This window comes from Electrophorus electricus, chromosome 1 (genome assembly GCF_041902795.1).
Source record: "Electrophorus electricus isolate QZ-2024a chromosome 1, ASM4190279v1, whole genome shotgun sequence".
Lineage (NCBI taxonomy): Eukaryota > Metazoa > Chordata > Actinopteri > Gymnotiformes > Gymnotidae > Electrophorus > Electrophorus electricus.
In genome coordinates, this window is record NC_137497.1 from 5294767 (window position 1) to 5313449 (window position 18683).

The 18683-nt window shown below is 41.4% G+C and overlaps 1 protein-coding gene across 1 annotated transcript; it reads left to right on the forward strand.

The window, feature by feature from the left end:
* Positions 1-3277: 3277 nt before the first annotated feature.
* On the forward strand, positions 3278-17097 carry LOC118241373 (BOLA class I histocompatibility antigen, alpha chain BL3-7-like). Its single transcript, XM_081698923.1, has 8 exons — positions 3278-3915; positions 6879-6941; positions 12326-12586; positions 15921-16196; positions 16351-16629; positions 16722-16817; positions 16933-16950; positions 17039-17097. The coding sequence occupies exons 1-8, from the start codon at positions 3846-3848 to the stop codon at positions 17095-17097; spliced, it is 1122 nt and encodes a 373-aa protein (XP_081555049.1). The 5' UTR covers positions 3278-3845.
* The last annotated feature ends 1586 nt before the right edge of the window (positions 17098-18683 follow it).

Consider the following 18683-nt stretch of genomic DNA (forward strand, 5'->3'; position numbering starts at 1 on the left):
AATCAGATGAAGAAATTCCGAAAATATCTTTGGTTGACGTTCCAAGAAGCAAAAGCGTGTGCTTTGGGAAGCAGTTCTATAGGGGTGAGGCCACCTGAGGGAGATCAGGCTTACGAGCACTGATTAATTCCCAGCTCATGACCTCCCTCTAGTGGCAGACAGTTGGCGTTGCAAGCCACCCGTATTTTACCACTTAAGTTCGAGTAACGTGGAGTGATGACAACAGTTCACTCAGGGACATCTGATAAATAAGACTAGAATACTGGTTATACTGTAAAGCCTTTATTTAAAAAAACCCCCACAAACAAACAAAAAAAATCATAGTGGAATCAACCCAATGAGGCAAAGAAGCATGCAAGTGTGAGGGTCAGTGACATTTATTAAGGCCAAATCCATAATAATGTACAGCAGAACAGACCAGGGTCAAATAGCCAGACATGACACTTAACACACAACACTGGGACATAAAACAATGACCAACAAAGCTGACAGAAAACACGGGGTATATACACACACAGTTAACAAGGGGAATATAGAAACAGTTATAACAAATCAAGGACTGGGGAAAATAAAACAAAAATGTGGAACTAGGGAACACATAGCTCCAGAAAAGGGAAATTGTGACACACATTTCCTCTGTTATGTTATTGTTTAACTCAGCTAACGCTCATCAGATGCTATCTAGCATTAAAATGCTAGCAGACATCAGGCCGTACTCATTTGAGTGCATATTTTCAAGATGTGCCCTCCGGTCGCTAGTGCCGCAATGACAGGCTAACTGTAGCTTGCATATAACCTTATCACATGGTTGTACAATTTTGCCACCTAGTCTTTCTGCATCCAAGTTGTGAACTCTGTCTTTCGTGAAACTCTCTTTTCTGTTGTGAACTCCTAGCCTCCTCCAAGCAAAAACGAAAACAAGTCAAGCCCATTCAACTTGGATAGAACCAGGGTTTGCTTGAGTGTTGGGCCTTAACTCTAACCACTCTATACCACAAAATATCACAAAGTACTTTTTCTCTCTCACAAAATCCATCAGGACAAGAACAAAAGACAAACAACTAAAAGATAACACAAACAGAACACTGCCTGCAACAGGAAGAGAATGATCTTCTCCTTTCTTCTCTCAAAGCTTCACAAACAGAGTGGCCTGTACAAAGCTGTTATATAGGAGTGTGACCTCCTGTGGGTGATCAGGATAACAAGGCTAAACGGCATGTGGGCTCCCTCTGGTGGCGGAAGGTTGGTGCTGCGAGCCACCCGTTACATTTTTCTTGAAATTGTTACACTGGTAATGCAAATAAAATTATATTTCAAATTGAAGGAATCTATGCTACGTCATTCAAGCACCATAGTCTGTGACACCCTGTCACATGGTAATTCAGAGGGATTTATGGAAGTGATTCTCCCAGTCACATGGTAATCCAGAGGGATTTATAGAATTTACTCATATACTCTATACCAGACAGTGGTATACAGTGAATTGTTCTATCAGAAAGTGGTGTACAGTGATGTTCTATCAGACAGTTGTATAACATTGACATGCTCTATCAGACAGTGGTATAACATTGACATGTTCTATCAGACAGTGGTATAACATTGACATGCTCTATCAGACAGTGGTATACAGTGGTGTTCTATCAGACAGTGGTATACAGTGTCATGTTCTATCAGACAGTGGTATAACATTGACATTTTCTATCAGACAGTGGTATACAGTGTCATGTTCTATCAGACAGTGGTATAATATTGACATGTACTATCAGACAGTGGTATACAGTGTCATGCTCTATCAGACAGTGGTATACAGTGACATGCTCTATTAGACAGTGGTATACAGTGACATGCTCTATTAGACAGTGGTATAACATTGACATGTTCTAACAGACAGTGGTATACAGTGACATGTTCTATCAGACAGTTGTATACAGTGACATGCTCTATCAGACAGTGGTATACAGTGTCATGTTCTATCAGACAGTGGTATAACATTGACATGTTCTTTGTTGTGGTGTGGTGGGGTGTGGTCTGAATGTGAGGGATCCTAACAGACTGAACAGGCTTGTCAAGAAAGTCAGCTCTATCATAGGAGGTGGAACTGCTCTGGGCCTACAATGTAGTGTACAATATAAATAAATGCTCTTCGTCCCCAGCCTGGTTGGTTCTATAATCTCGCCATCCTGAACCCCCATCCATGAGTAAGATAATACTGTAATGACAGAAATGAAACAATATTTACACATTTCTTTTTTATTATTAGAATAATAATTTCAAAAGGCTTTTGATGTGGAGTATACCAGTCTACTGTAAGAACTAAAATAAATGCAGTTTACAGTCCTAAACAGACCTAAACCTTACTGAATGTGTTTTTCTTTTTTCAGTTTTTTTTTCACAGATACAATGACCTCACAATTTAAAACAATAACAGAAAATGCCAAGACAATCCAGTGCTTTTATGGACCTGTTTCCCAAAGGGCACTAGAGGCCACCAAATGTTCACGCATGAAAATTAAAACACAATGTCACAAGCTTGCTGTGAGACACTGTTCACAAGGTACAAGGTTGATTGATTGATGATTCAGTCTACAAGACTTTATCTGAAGTGCTTTTATATATTTTTTTCTTTTCAGATGGTATTGTTGTTTTACTGCTAAGAACAGTGCGCTTAACTGATTCAACAGTTTTTACTGGGCCTAATATTCTACACTATTCTGAACTATTCTGAACCTTGTTCTGAATGAGTGCTCAGACACTATGATTCATAAATTCATAATATATAAATATTTGCTTGTAACTACACTCTGACCTGAGTTTAAATTCTTTATCAGCATCTTAGCCACCTTTAGTTTCCTTAGTTATTATTAGAGCTTATGTTACTGTAGTATTTATATATACTGATGTTTTTTAATTAATATTTTGAATAAATATATTGGTGCTAATTAACCATTCACACCATCCAAAAACGTTTTGCCCTTTATTCTAAATGTGCTAATAGAGAATAGTGCATAATGAATCATCTTAATAGTTTTGGCAAGCTTTACTGGCAGAACATTTCTGTGTCCCAGTTCCTATAATAATGACCCCTGTCCTCTCTTCCTTTGAGTGCAGGAACCCACTGGTTGTGTTATCTGTCAAGGAGCAGATAGACTTGTAAGTGTCAGGTGCTAGGGACAGTTATAGCTGTGTCTCATCTGCATACCAGTGAAAGCTAAAATTATATTTACTGATTAAATACACAAGTTAGGACAAGCATATGCAAATTAAACAATAAAGGGACCAGAATCAGTTCTTGTGGCTATAGTGCTAACAATCACTGTGTGCACGTGTAACACTTTTAACTTTCATGGTTCTATATTTCAGTGTTCTTCAAGATTTTACTTCACTACATTGTAAAATTGTAATTCTTTATGATTGTAATGTGCGTTTATACTTTTAATTTTTTATTACGTTATAAAAAATTGGCACCTGTTACAAGTTTTACGTGGGTTCAACTGCAACATTTTCTGAGCGTTACTGTGACATTGATATTTGAAGAAAATTTCCGCAAAGACTCCTGATGTTCAAACGTAAGTTCACTTCGATTACAATAACTTTCACTTTCTTTCTGTACCGTGTACAAGACGTCCTGTTTTGTTTTTGCTGCCTTGCTTGGTTGGTTTTGTCTCTGAAGCTGCTTAACGTGTTCTATCGTTCTCCACGGCTAGGTGTTGTGTATTTGAACTTAATCCCACTTGGACTCTTGCTACACCTCCTACTACCACACTCTCGCTCTTGGGCCATCGTGTCTGCTCCGTGACTTGAGTTAAACTTTAAATTAAAGGCGAAATCATGTCTTAACTGAGAGGATGGACCAGAAAATAACGTTAAAGAGAGCCCTACTTACTCTCGCCGTTAGCATTCACTGGGCATCTGGATGTAAGTTCAGTGATTATTATATTTTTACATTGTAAAAAATGATCATGGTTGTATTCTGCTGTGTTTTTGTCGTTGATTGGATCAAAAATATTGTAACCCATCACCAACTCATAGAAATATTACGCTTGCCCGGTTCGGAATAATACCGCGGCCACGCTTTCCGCGCTTAAAACAAAAGCTCTGTGCGCGCCTGCATCGTGCATTACGGTAACCCGTTTGTGAAATGATGTAGGGGTATACCTCTCGCGCATTTATTGAGACTGTAAATGAAATGTGTTCAACAGATTAATTAATAAACATCTTACTGAGGCCTAACGCGCAAAATACATTTGTAGGAAAGTCAAAAATCTACTTATTTTCATTTAAATCCGCTACATAAAGATTACTTAGCTATATGTGATTAAGATTTCCTAATGTTTTTTAACTGTGAGACGGTAGACAAATTATATAGCAATACTTTGCAAATCAGTTCAGTATAGTATATTTTTAAAATTCCATAAAAACACAAATCAAATTACCAATTCACTTCACTATCTTGTTGGAAAAAACTTTCCAACATATTCACAGCATGACACTAAAGTATTTTTATTGTAGGAATTTGTATTGGGATGATAAAATCCTGCTAAATGTCTATTTGGACTATTTTGTATATCATATTTTAAGATGTATAAAATTGTTATCAGATCACTCCACTATATTCTTGATTATACACTTTCTCATGCACCCATGGTATGACTTTCAAAAACCTTTACTGTAGAAACTCACGTAAAATGTCTAATCAGATCACTAAATGAAACTTTTTGAAATGTTATCAAACAAACAAATCAAACTGTTATCAAATAACTACACAATATTCTTGAAAAACACTTCCTCCTGTACCCATGATACTACTTTTGGAGATTTTTACTTTAGGAATTTAGAGTAATGGGATGGCAATTCATGTAAAATGTATATTTGGTTCATTATATATCATTTTTTAAGTCCTATAAAATCTACAGATCAAATTGTTATCAGATCCCACCTCTATATTCTTGAAGAACACATTCTCAAATACTCAACGTGTGTCTTTCAGACATTTTTACTGTAGGAATTTAGAGCATTGCGATGGCAAATGTCTATTTTGTTACTGAAACAAACCAGAGATGAACCAGGTTGGGCAACATGGATCTAATGGAATGCTACTGCAGCAGCAAGCCAAAGGAAATAGATTATATGAAGTGAACAAGGAAGCTGCTGATGAGGAGAAACACCTTCATCCACACTCACAGACAAGCAAATGGTTATGCAGCACTCGGACGTTTTTAAACGACGCCTCCTGTCACAACTGGAGATGGATGAAATAAAATGTAAATATCATGGCCCAGACACAACATCTACAGCATATGAGAAAGAATGTAATGTGGACATGTTGTGCAGTCCTGCTGTGGACATGCAGAAGATGATCAGGTCTAAGCTGACTACTGTCAGCCAATGCTGTAGGCTCTCCTGACTTAGTAGTAAGGTACTATCAGATAATATGCTAGCATAAAACAAGAGTACTAGATAAGTCTAGTTTGATTTAGTGCACAAATATTTTTATACAAGCTTCAACCGTACGACATCTGACAACACTTTGTTCCATAAGAATAATCAGTCTTCGTATTTAATAAGTTATTTTATTGATGTCTGCCGATGAAAGTTCCAACCATGTTGCTTACCTTCCCAAATCTGAAAAGGTGCCATTGTTTGCACTTTTTGTCACTCATCCTGATTGGATGACATCATGGGCATGACTACAGCATCTTGTTTTTACTGTTGTTGCTGGTTTTCTTTTTTTACATTCCAGCTATGATAATTATTATGTTAGCTAATAGAACTACCAAATTCCTCCTCCCTGTCATGTTTTTAGTAAAAGAGTCATTGTAACAGTTAGCTAACTAGGGAATCACTCAATATCTGTACAAACAGTGTAAGATGCAAGACTCAGGTTTCCATAGTTTTTGTTCTGACACTCCTTGTGAAACAGGATTATAACTGTCTTTCAGATTCTGTCAAGAGACATTTATTTTGTTGTCCTATAAATTAGCCTTCCAAGTGAATAACTAAATAAGTAATATCAAGGTGTGACTTTTTACCACCAGGTCTTTATCATCATATTGATGTTATAACCCTTTACCTCCAGGTCTGTAGATGTTATAACAATATGCCAGAGTGATTCTTAACCTCCAGGTCTGTAGTGATGTTATAACAGTATGCCAGAGTGACTCTTTACCAGCAGGTCTGTAGTGATGTTATAACAGAATGCCAGAGTGACCCTTTACCTCCAGGTCTGTAGATGTTATAACAGTATGCCAGAGTGACTCTTAACCTCCAGGTCTGTAGTGATGTTATAACAGTACGCCAGAGTGACTCTTTACCAGCAGGTCTGTAGTGATGTTATAACAGAATGCCAGAGTGACCCATTACCTCCAGGTCTGTAGTGATGTTATAACAGTAGGTGTGTCAGCACATTGTAACCCCCTGTAAAACCGGGTTGATACCTAGTAAATCTACTGTCAGGAATGGGTGGGATGGGAATCTTGCTGGGGATGTCAGGAATGGTGTTGGGAATGTGGCGGATGAGTGGGGATGGTATTGGGGTGTTGGGGATGAGTGTGGATGGTATTGGGGTGTTTGGGGATAGGTGGGGATGGTGTTGGGGGTTTTGGGGATGAGTGGGAATGGTGTTGGGGGTGTTGCAGGTGTTGGAGGATGGGTGGGGTGGGAACAAAATTTCATCTGTGGCTCTGTGGATCTATTTAAACTTTAATGGGAGATCAAACAACATTTTGTTCATTCTGTTGTTTTTTTTTCTGTGTTCTCTCTCAACCAAGAATTGTAACTGCTCCACTCTGGAACTCATACACATTAGACATCATTCCCTGTAAGTACAACCCTAAACGTATATGGTCAGTTTGTGCACTTATAGTCTTTTGTCTTTACAGGCTGTTCTGTTTCCATGCATCTTAGAAGAAGCACAGATAAAAGAAGTAAATGTACACAATCTGGTAAATAGGCACCCACCCATCTCTTGACAACCCTCACACCATCCTCATCCCACACATTGCCTAACATCTCTAACACCATCTCCATCTCACACATCCACCAAAATCTCTAACACCATCCCCACCTCATACCTGTGTACTTAATCCTCCCCCCCCCCCCCACCCTGTTCTCCTGTGCCCCAAAAGTAGGTTACTGTTCAACAAAACTGTCTAAGGGGTCATTTTTCATCATATCAATTATTTTTTTACATTTGAGTTGTTTATAACCATTAGAACTATAATAACATGTTCACTCGTATTATATAGTGGGATATAAGTATAATTCACAGTATTGTAAACATTTAAATATTTGTTTCACTTGGTCTTGAGCAAGAGATACTGTATAACAGAATTTCAGCCAAATAGAGGACTATGTGGTTCTTAACATCAAAGCTGCACCCATGCATCTAAATTCAGAACATGATATTGAAGAAACAGGAGTGAGGTATGAGTGCAGGTTGGCAGGAAAGATTATTAACAGAAAGAAAAATGAAGTTTCAACTAACTCTTAAAGACTTATGCAGTCAGTGACAGAGCGATGCTTTAGCCTCAGTGGAGGCTAATTTGAAGTGCAGGTGCACAGTACCTGTGGGAATGAATAGGTGACGGGAAATGAGGAACAGGTGTGAGTAATCAGTGCTCAATAAATGTGCGATTGGGATCAGAAAGTAGTTGTGGAAAATCATTAATGGGAGTGTGTATGTTGTGCTGGCTGGGTGCCAAAAGGAGTGTGACAATATGTAGTTAAACACTCAAGATACCATTTAGCTGATAATGGAACACAGCACTAGCTGGTGCTAGATGGCGCCGGTGAGGTCGGCTGCCGTCACGACTGCTCCGTCCACACCTGGCACTTTTTTCGCTCTTCCCACTACCCCTGATTTCTCCGCAGCCCGTCTCTACACACCAGGGCGCGTATCTCGTACAGCAGAGACGCCCTTATTTCTCTTAATCTACATAGCACTCACCTCAAGCGGTCTGTAACCCCGGACTCAAGATGGCCGACGGAGATCCTGAGGGAAAACAGAAGACGCGGCGCGAGGAAAAGGCCTCGAGGGAAGCGAGCCGGCGTCAGGAACAGGCTGAGGGCTCGGGCACACCGAGCTCCCTTACCTAGCATCCTGCTAGCCAACGTCCAGTCTCTGGATAACAAGCTTGATGACCTCCGGGCCAGGATAAAGTTCCAGAGGGACATTCGGGATTGCAATCTCCTCTGCTTCACCGAGTCGTGGCTGAACCCAGCGGTACCAAACCACGCTATCCAGCCGGCCGAGTTCTTCTCGGTTCACCGCATGGACAGGACGGCAGATTCGGGGAAGTCGAGAGGCGGCGGAGTGTGTGTGATGGTAAACAACAGCTGGTGCAACAATGCCAATGTTGTTACTCTCACCCGCTCCTGCTCACCCAACCTGGAGCTGCTCGCCCTCAAGCTTCGTCCTTTCTACCTTCCCCGGGAGTTTACTTCGGTCATCATCAACACCGTGTACATCCCACCTCAGGCTAACATGGACACTGCACTGTGTGAACTTCATGAGGCTCTCGCACAGTTTCAGGCACAGCACCGGGACGCTGCACTTATTGTGGTTGGGGATTTCAACAGCGCTAACCTCAAGCGTGCGGTGCCCAACCTTTACCAGCATGTAACCTTCCCCACCAGGGGAAATAGGACACTAGATCACTGCTACACCCCATACAAGGACAGCTACAAGGCACTAGCTCATCCACCGTTTGGTAAGTCGGACCACGCCGCCATCTTCCTCCTACCAAAATATAAACAACGGCCGAAACGGGAAGCTCCGGTTCAGAGGGAGGTCGCGCGCTGGACAGACCAATCGGTGGCCGCTCTGCAGGACGCTCTGGATGACGTCCCAGTCTACATGTTCCGGCGCAGCACTGATGATGTCAGCGAGTTTACGGAGGCAGTAGTAGGGTTTATTGGGAAACTGGTGGACGACACGATCCCAAGAATTACCATCAAGAAGTTTTCCAACCAGAAGGCCTGGGTGGACAGAACCATCCGCGAGGCTCTGAACTCTCGCACTGCTGCCTACAATGCGGGGATCATCAGCGGGAACATGGACGAGTACAAGTCTGCAGCATACGGAGTGCGCAGGGCGGTGAGGGAAGAAACTAGAGACACAGTTCCAGCAGAGTGGCTCTAGATCCCTGTGGCAGGGACTATGGACGATCACGGACTGCAGGAGCCCACCCCCCGGACTGAAGAGTGCGGCTGAGTCTCTGGCGAACGAGCTGAATACATTCTTTGCTCGCTTCGAGGCTACATCTAGCAGCGATAATGCTAACAGCGCTAGTGCTAACAGCGCTAGTGCAAATGGTACTATCGGCGCAGCCAATGGCACATGCGCGGGGCCCACCATAGAACAGCGCCCTCTCATAATCACGGAGAGTGACGTGAGGAGAGTGTTTAAAAGGGTGAATACCAGGAAGGCGATGGGACCAGACGGTATCTGCGGGAGGGTCCTCAAAGCCTGCGCAGATCAGCTAGCCCCGGTATTCACCGACATCTTCAATCTCTCCCTGACGCTCGGTATCGTCCCGTCCAGCTTCAATCGATCCACCATCATCCCCGTCCTGAAGAAACCTCGACCCTCCGACCTCAATGACTACCGCCCTGTCGCCCTCACATCAGTCGTGATGAAGTGCTTTGAAAAGCTAGTCAGAGATTTCATCACATCTTCACTGCCAGCCTCCATGGACCCACTGCAGTTTGCATACCGCCACAACCGCTCCACTGACGATGCAATTGCACATCTGCTCCACACTACACTGACTCACCTGGACGAAGGGAGGGGAAATTATGTTAAAATGCTGTTTGTTGACTACAGTTCAGCATTTAACACCATCATCCCCTCCCTACTCACTACTAAGTTGGGGGATCTAGGACTGCATACATCCCTGTGCGACTGGATCTACAACTTCCTAACAGACAGACCATAATCAGTACGGGTGGGCAACTGCGCCTCATCCACCCTCACACTCAGCACTGGAGCTCCTCAGGGTTGTGTCCTAAGCCCCCTGCTCTACTCACTGTACACCTACGACTGCACAGCTCCTTCCAGCTCCACCATCATTGTCAAGTTTGCTGACGACACCGTTGTCATGGGTCTGATCTCGGACAACGATGAGAGGGCCTACCTGGAGGAGATTAAACACCTGGAAAACTGGTGCCAGGAAAATAATCTCCTAAACGTCAGTAAGACAAAGGAGCTGATCGTGGATTGCAGCAAGAAGCAGGAGCGGCACTACCGACCTGTGAGGATCAGTGGAACCACGGTGGAGAGAGTAGATAGTTTCAGGTACCTTGGTGTTCACATCTCGCAGGACGTGTCCTGGTCCCGCCATACCAACTCCCTGGCAAAGAAGGCTCGTCAGCGTCTTTACCACCTCAGACGCCTGAGAGACTTCAGACTGCCCTCCAACGTAGTGCAGGTGTAGAAGTTCCGCAGTATCAAGAGCATCCTCACGGGGAACATCACAGTCTGGTTTGGGAACAGCACCAAGCAGGACAGACAAGCACTCCAAAGGGTAGTGCGTTCAGCAGAGCGCATCACTCACATTGGAACTTCCTGACCTGCAGACCATCTACTACAAGTGGTGCCAGACCAAGGCCAGGAGGATTGTGAAGGACCCCACCCATCCCAACAATAGGCTCTTCTCTCTGTTGAGGTCAGGGAGGCGCTTTCGCAGAGAGACTGAAGAGGAGCTTCTTCCCACAGGCCATTCGGGCCCTGAATCAGGGAAACTGATAAACTGTGGGGACCACCACCATGTAACATAACTGTATATCTGTGTGTGTGTGTGTGTGTGTGTGTGTGTGTATGTATATATGTATATATATATTCAATTACTTTGTTACACAACTGTAGATGTTATTATATGAAATGGATCTGTACATTCTGTAGATTGTGTACATATATACACAACCATGTACATTGTGTATATAATCATACTATACATATATTGTACATACATTGTTAATATATTTTGTACATGCATAGAATATATATATTTCACATATAGAGAATATCTATATTTCTCTATGCACCCCTGTTTTCTTTTCCTCAGTTTGGACAGAGCACTCTCCACCATTTCACTGCGAGTTCTACTGTGTATGACTATGTATGTGACGAATAAACCAAACTTAAAACTTAGCCTCTCACAGACAATCTGTCCTTTGCAAAAACTGAAATGTAATGCATATGAAAAACTGAGTCAAAGCTCCTTAGTACAGAAACTGAGAATGTTTTGGATTAAGCTATATGTATATCCACACTCACAACATTACTGCTATGTTAACAGACATTTTATTACAATTCATTTGGGAATACTGTAAAGCTTGTCCTGATCCCCATCATTACAGCTTAAATATTTAAAACTTTGTGCCCACACCAATGGAGATTTGCGGTGTTAGCCTACCACCATCCCCATCCCTGTGCAGTTCTCTAGTCTATGTAACCTACTTTACACCTTATATTTCACCTTCTATTTTGCATTACAAATAAAGTAACCATTTGAGTCTTGCTCTGTATTAGCAGAGTAGCATAAATATATAAACCTTAATTGCAGCATACAAGTTTTATTGCACTCTTAATATGTGTGTTCCTATTTGAAATGTTAGTGTTTTAATTAAAAGTGTGATGTAGGCAAAACAAAATAGAGCACAGTAATGAGATGTCTAAATACGGCAATAATCAATAATTGCTGGAGGTAAGAATCGAGACGCTGACACAGCAGAGCAGCAGCAGTCCTTGGGTAGTCAAGCAATGCACAGCACTGAATGAACCTGTGGCCTTTAAATAAGGAAAAGGCAGGCAAATTGCACACATTTGCACATAGTTAGTAAACAGGTGAGTCAGAGCGGGGCAGGTGTGAAATGTGTGTGTGTATCGGACAGGGTGCCTGGCGCACTGTGACAAAAATGTTGTTTATCATCATCCAACTCCATGGTGAAGGTGAATCAGTAACTAGACCTACAGAATTTCATAGTAAGGATATGGAGAATTGTGCTACAGAGTGACAAGGCTCTTCAAAGCTCTTTTAGAAGGTTCTTTACATTAAATATTGCAGTGTAATAACATTATAGCTCATTAACATTAATTAATTCAGCAGGCAGGTAAATCTGTTAGTAAATCAGATTAAGTGCCTGCATGTTGGAGGTTTATCATGTGCTTGCCAGGTTAAGCACCGTTTGTAAAACAGAAGAATTTGAAAATAACTAAAATGTCGGTTTAATGTAATTTTGATGTTTTGGTTTTTTTAAGGGCTCACCCTTTTCTTAAAGTTCAGACAAAAAATTCAAATTTACATGATTCTTTAAACTTTTACAGGTTGCCATTCTCTGCAGTACTTTTATACTGCAGTCACACCAGGAATCAGTTTCCCAGAGTTCACTGCTGTTGGTCTGGTGGATGGAGAACAGTTTGTGTACTATGACAGTATAATGAGGAAGAGGATCCCAACAACGCAGTGGATGAAGAAGAGTGTGGGTGCAGACTACTGGGACTTGGCTACACAGACTGTGCAGGGTCATGAGGAGAACTTCAAGGTCGATATTGGTACATTAATGGAGCGCTTTAATCACACTAAAGGTGAGAATAAACACACTCAGTACATTAATGACTAATGTAATACATTAATGACTCAGTAGATTAATGGCATGTAATAGTGAGGAGCATAACATTCATTACTCATGTAATAGTGAGGAGTGTAACATTCACTACTAATGTAGGGTGTAGTAAAGTGTAATACTCAAGTAATTACTCCTGTAATAGTGAGAAGCGTAACACATGAACAGAATGACAGATACACCAGGTGCCTTGTGATTCCTTTACCAAACTGTGTTGGTTCCTCACATGCTGCCATTATACTACAACATATGACATACTGTATTTAAGCGTTGCATACTCACCCTTAACGTATCACGACAAGGGAAATACTTTTAAATATAAAGGAGGTTTTAATAACCATTTGTTTGGTTAAATACAGATTACTTGTAAAGTGGGCTTGAACCCAGGTCAGCTAGGTAATGATACCAACAGCCTACTGCGTGAGCAACCACACTCTAACAGTGGTGGGCCTGTGTGCAGAACAGTTAGATCTTGGACCAGGTAAAACAAAAGAAAAAAACTAAACACCAATCTAAGCGTGGAAAAAGGGAGAACAAGGGACATCACAAGAAGAAACGGCAACCCCGATGCACTGGAGAAAACCAAACTAAAACTTCCCAAACAAAACCAGAAAACAGGGAGGAACTTGAATGGCTAAGGGAAGCCTCGGGAGAGAGACAAACTCGAGAGGGAAAACTGGAGATGGGAGGGAACGTGTAAAAACACGAACACCTTCGCAGACAAGAAGTGAGGTGTAGCACGAGGGCTCAGAGACCTCAATACCTGAAGTTACTGGCTAGGAGCTTGACTCAAAACTTTAGCAAAGACCTAGCACTGAATGACTGGGTCACTGGGCTTATATAAGGTCTAGCCCAGCTGTTGGGTGTTAAGCTTGATTAGTGGTAGGGTTGACTCGAGGCCTCCCTCTGGTGGCCGGAGGGGGCCTCGGCCTGGTGCCAACCCTTACATTACTATAAACATTCAAACTTTTGTTCAAAAAATTTTTTAGAATATTTTTAATAAATTTAAAGATTTATTGATTCATATTTTACTTGCATATTTTTACATTAACCGTTTTTATATTAAATACCTGTGGCATTAGCAGTAAAACAAAAGATATGTAGCTGCTATAAATACAACCTGTTGGTCTAGCTAAGAAGCATGTTGGCTGGACATGGAATGAAATATAAGTTGTGAATACAATCAAGTGTAATTCTGGAAAAATCAAAGAACAAACTCATAATGTTAATATGTGGGGCAAAATATTATAGAATCAGGCAGGAAAAGCAGGAAGTGCTTAATGGACAGTTAAAGCTCTTTATTAAACACAGGAAACACTGTTAAGAAAGCCTTAAGATGGGATATGTAAATAAGATCTCAGCCGCCAGTAGAAAAGACCAGTTTTTGCCACCCATAGAACACTCGCTGCACTGGTGTTTTATCGCAAGAGAACAGTTTGTGCATGACAGTTTCCGTGTGTTGGTTTGCCATGTGTGTTCCAGTTACTACTCCGTTACCTAGGTGTCAGTTAGAGAGGGCAAAGGTCAGCATGTGACAAAAGCAGCCCCAGATATCAGTTCAGATCTGTCAGTGGACTTAATGTCTGTTTATTAGTCTGTGGACTTGAATGGTCATAGTGCCCTCAACTACCTTTTCATTATTGACACAAAGTCCTCTCAGAGTGCACAAGTACACACACTGATCAACTCAGGCTACAGCGTGCTGTCTCCCCTGCTGGTGAGAACCGAGCGTTTATTCTGTGGCTACTCCACGAGTCTGTAGTAACTGTCCGTGATTAGAGGAGGGGCACCCAGCACCTGCCACAGTACCCACACATAATTGTTAAAAAAGTAACAAGATTTTAAAATAAATAATGTTTTCGGCCACATCCAACAGCCAGGGGAAGACATATCACACCATTAAAATGAAATCACAAGATCCTGTGAGCAGGAATAATTGGGGAGGACATTTTACCCCCCAAAGACTTTGAAGGGGACATGTTCAGCCCACCCCCCTGTGGCAGTGGACACTATCCCATGTGGCAGTGTAGGATTATCTGGCCTCTTGTGCTGTCTCTGTGGGGGATGTCATATAGAGCACTGAAATTCCACACAGATTTTTGGATTGTCTTTCTGGTTTTGATACGGACTGTTTCATGCCTATTTGTGCTACTCTCTCTACCTGGTCCATTTTGTTGCAACCTTTTTCTGTCACTGCGTGGAACTACAATAAAAACCCTGTTTTTCTTTATCCGCAAGCATCTGATTTTTGGCCTGGCCCGTTACAGTCAGTTTTACATTTGTTTTGTGGTTGTACTCTGGCCTGTTTTCCCCCAACATTGGACATACAAATAAATAAAGAACATTCACACCTGCATCAGACTATGTTGCCAGCCCCGTCATCACAAGGGTAAACATATACAGGAAATGCATTTGAAACACTGTTCATCTGTCACGGTTGGTCAGCCAGTTAGCAGGGGAGACACACCCACCCCTGCTAGGGACTACTAATCGCACCTGCCCCGTTCACAGTCCCCTGATTACTAATTGCTCTCACCTATTTCCCATTCACTCCCTGCTCTATTTCTACCCTCAGATCTGAGGAGACGGAGCTGCACATCAAGACAAACCATGCATAAGTGTTTATCTAGAGGAGGACTAGCTCCTCTACTCTTTGAGATTCCGTGTTCCCATCATGGATTTCCGATGGAGAATAAAGATTACCTTTCCGCTGACTCGCCTCTCACTTCCATTTACCCGCCGCCATCACATCATCAGTAATCTAAACTTCAACATAACAAATAATATTGTGTTAAACCAAATGTGATATGCACTATTCTGTTTCTTTCATTCACTATTTTATTTATTTGTCTATATATTTATGTGTTTGTTTATTTACTTGTAAATTATTGTAGGAAAGGGTGCCCATGTCTGGACCTTGTGATCTACTGTCCTGCAGAGTTTAGTTTTAGACCTAATCTAACACACCTGATCCAGTTAATCAGTCCTTCAATAGCATCATAATATTAGAGCCTGGTGTGCTAGATTAGGAGTTGAGCTAAACTCTGTAGGGGAGTAGATCTCCAAAACTGGATAATATGACACCAATAATAATATAATAAAAGCTAAATCACACAAAGGAAGATAAGGAGATAAATCTAAATATCTAATTTTTGAGAAAACAATACAATAGTAAAATGTAACTTTTCTTGAATGGAGTGTGTAAAAGACTCTTGGCATTAGTGACCCCATGAAGAGAGCTGATGTTACTTTATGAAAGCAGTCAGTGTGATGTCATCATGTTTGTGTATCTGCAGGGATTCACACAGTACAGCTGATGTACGGCTGTGAGCTGCATGATGATGGAACCAAGAGAGGATACATACAGGATGGCTATGATGGAGAAGACTTCCTCAGTCTGGACCTGAACACCCTCACCTGGACTGCACCTAAGCCTCAAGCTGTTATTACCAAAAACAAGTGGGAAGTCACTGGCGCCAATGCTCACCAATGGAAGGGCTACCTGGAGAACACCTGTATCGAGTGGTTACAGAAGTATGTGTCTTATGGAAAAGCCACTCTGGAGAGGAAAGGTAGAATGTGTTTGTTAGTGTAACTGCACCTAGTGCTCAGACACACTGCATTCCCCCTCATCACTGTTCACCTACTGTTCAGACACACTGCATTCCTCCTCATCGCTGTAAATCTGCTACTCAGACACACTGCATTCTCTCTCTCCCTTTCCAGACCCTCCTGAGGTGACCCTGTTTCAGAAGGACTCCTCTTCTCCAGTGGTGTGTCATGCTACAGGTTTCTTCCCCAGAGAACTGATGATCTCTTGGAAGAAGAATGGAGAAGACCTGCATGAGAACATGGAGCTCAGAGAGACGTTACCCAACCAGGATGGAACCTTCCAGAAGAGAAGCATTCTGACAGTCTCACCTGAGGATCTGAACAATAATAAGTACACCTGTGTAGTTCAGCACAGTGGACTGGAGACACATTTTGGGCTTCCATTTCAGCCAGGTATGACTGAATTTCCAGATAGCAAAAGCAGTGCATGTTTATGATGAAAACAGTTGGAGGATTTACAGAGGTATAACACCATGACTTTTCAGGAGTGTTAGTTGGAGTCATCGTTGGTGCAATTCTGGCTGTTCTTCTCCTGCTCAGTGGCTGTGCTGCATTCTTCATATGGAGGAAGAAGAAGAATGGTAAGAGATACAGGAAGTCCAAAAAAACAGCTTCAGTGGGGATTGGTACATTGGTTACTAATCTGATACCAAATGTCCTTGGATATTAATTTCACGATCATTATTTGTCTTTCAGACTTCAAGCCTGTTGCAGGTATGTGAGTGTTTTATATCTGTATTGTATCTGTATGATTATGAATCTGAGTCTTGAACATTTGTTGAATGTGTTCCATGCTTTACAGCCTCTGATGGAAAATCATCGTCCACCAGCTCAGATGAAGGCCAACCATCTAAATGCTGAGAGGAGAGAGTGAGTCTCTGTTTACACTGATGTGTCATATCCAGCACTCTGTTTCTATACAGCATAACCAAAGTCTAAAGTGTCTAATCTACCATCATATCTTGCTGTGTGTGTGTTTTGGACAGTGGAAGAGAGTGATGGTAGAAGAATGCAGAGTAGGGGATGATCTGAAGAGATCAGTCAAACAGCACTTACATTACACACACGTCTGTAGATATTTCCTTTCCTTTAGCACTATAGTTGTCCAATCATCATCACATGAGAGAAAACATGGGTTTAATATTTCTGATCAGATTTTATTTCTGAAATGGTATATATGTATTTATTTGTATTTGAATTATGATGACTTTGGTTGTAATGTTTTATGTTCCATGCTCAGGACTGTATTATCCTACTATGGAGAAAGAAAAAAAATATTAATAGGGAAACTCTTAGTGATGGTACAATGGCAGGCATTTTAAATAGATTATGGTTTCCATATCTTGTGTCACGGAACGCTTGCCTCCCGCGAGGCACGTGGTTTGGCCAGCCATGTGCAGTAGGAGGACCCTCGTTTGTGGCCATGCCTGCACACACCTGCACCTCGTTTGTCAAGTTTCAAGTTTCAAATTTGGTTTATTTGTCACATACATAGTCATACACAGTATAACTCGTAGTGAAATGGTTTGAGAGTGCTCTGTCCAAACTGAGGAAAAAAAAAACAAGGGTGCATAGAGAAATATATATCTATCTATCTATATCTATCTATCTCTCTCTCTCTCTCTCTCTCTCTCTCTCTCTCTCTCTCTATATATATATATATATATATATATATATATATATAATATATTAACAATGTATGTACAATATATGTATATTATGTTTATATACACAGTGTACAATGTATATATGGATATGTATATATGTATGTACACAATGTACAGTTCCATCTTGCAATTGAACATGTTTACAGTTACATGTCTATGTGTATTTAAATCTACGTCAGGGAATGCAGCGTCGTTGGTCATTGTTGACGTAACGTGTGAATGTGGTGTCTTGTTGTTAGTAATAATGTTAAATGTTATACTCATCATTGTTAGATGTTAGATGTATTTATTGTGTTCATTTACTGTTAATCGTTTCATGTTCATGTCCTCTGTTTGTAACACGTGTGAGTGCCATTGTCTTTGTGTTTGAATAAATATACGTCCCAGTCGCTGGACTCTGTGCGTCCTGCCCCTCGCCCTGCGGCACTTGGGCCACCTCGCGTTACATCTTGAAATTATTAAACATGCAGAATAAAATTTAAATAAGTCTTCTATTATCTACATTTAAATCATCTGTAACTGTCTTGGGACAGTAATTTCAGTAGAGCTTTCTACAACCATCCTGAAACTCTGAGTCTCACTCTAATTTGATTAGTTTCAGTTTTCGGTTCAAACCATTTGGGCATGTAGCGTTACCATGGAAACCATGGAGGATAAACACGGTCTGCACCAGTCATTGTAATTCATGGTCATTCCCATATACAGAACTGGAGCTTCTCATCAGTTAAATTGACTTCAGTGGACCTCAGTGTAAGATATATTATCTGTTCACCAGGCTCA

Coding starts and splice junctions, on each gene's coding strand:
- LOC118241373 (XM_081698923.1), top strand. CDS start 3,846: ATGGACCAGAAAATAACGTTAAAGAGAGCCCTACTTACTCTCGCCGTT. Junction 16,197..16,350: donor AGCCACTCTGGAGAGGAAAG/GTAGAATGTGTT, acceptor CTCCCTTTCCAG/ACCCTCCTGAGGTGACCCTG. Junction 16,630..16,721: donor TGGGCTTCCATTTCAGCCAG/GTATGACTGAAT, acceptor ATGACTTTTCAG/GAGTGTTAGTTGGAGTCATC.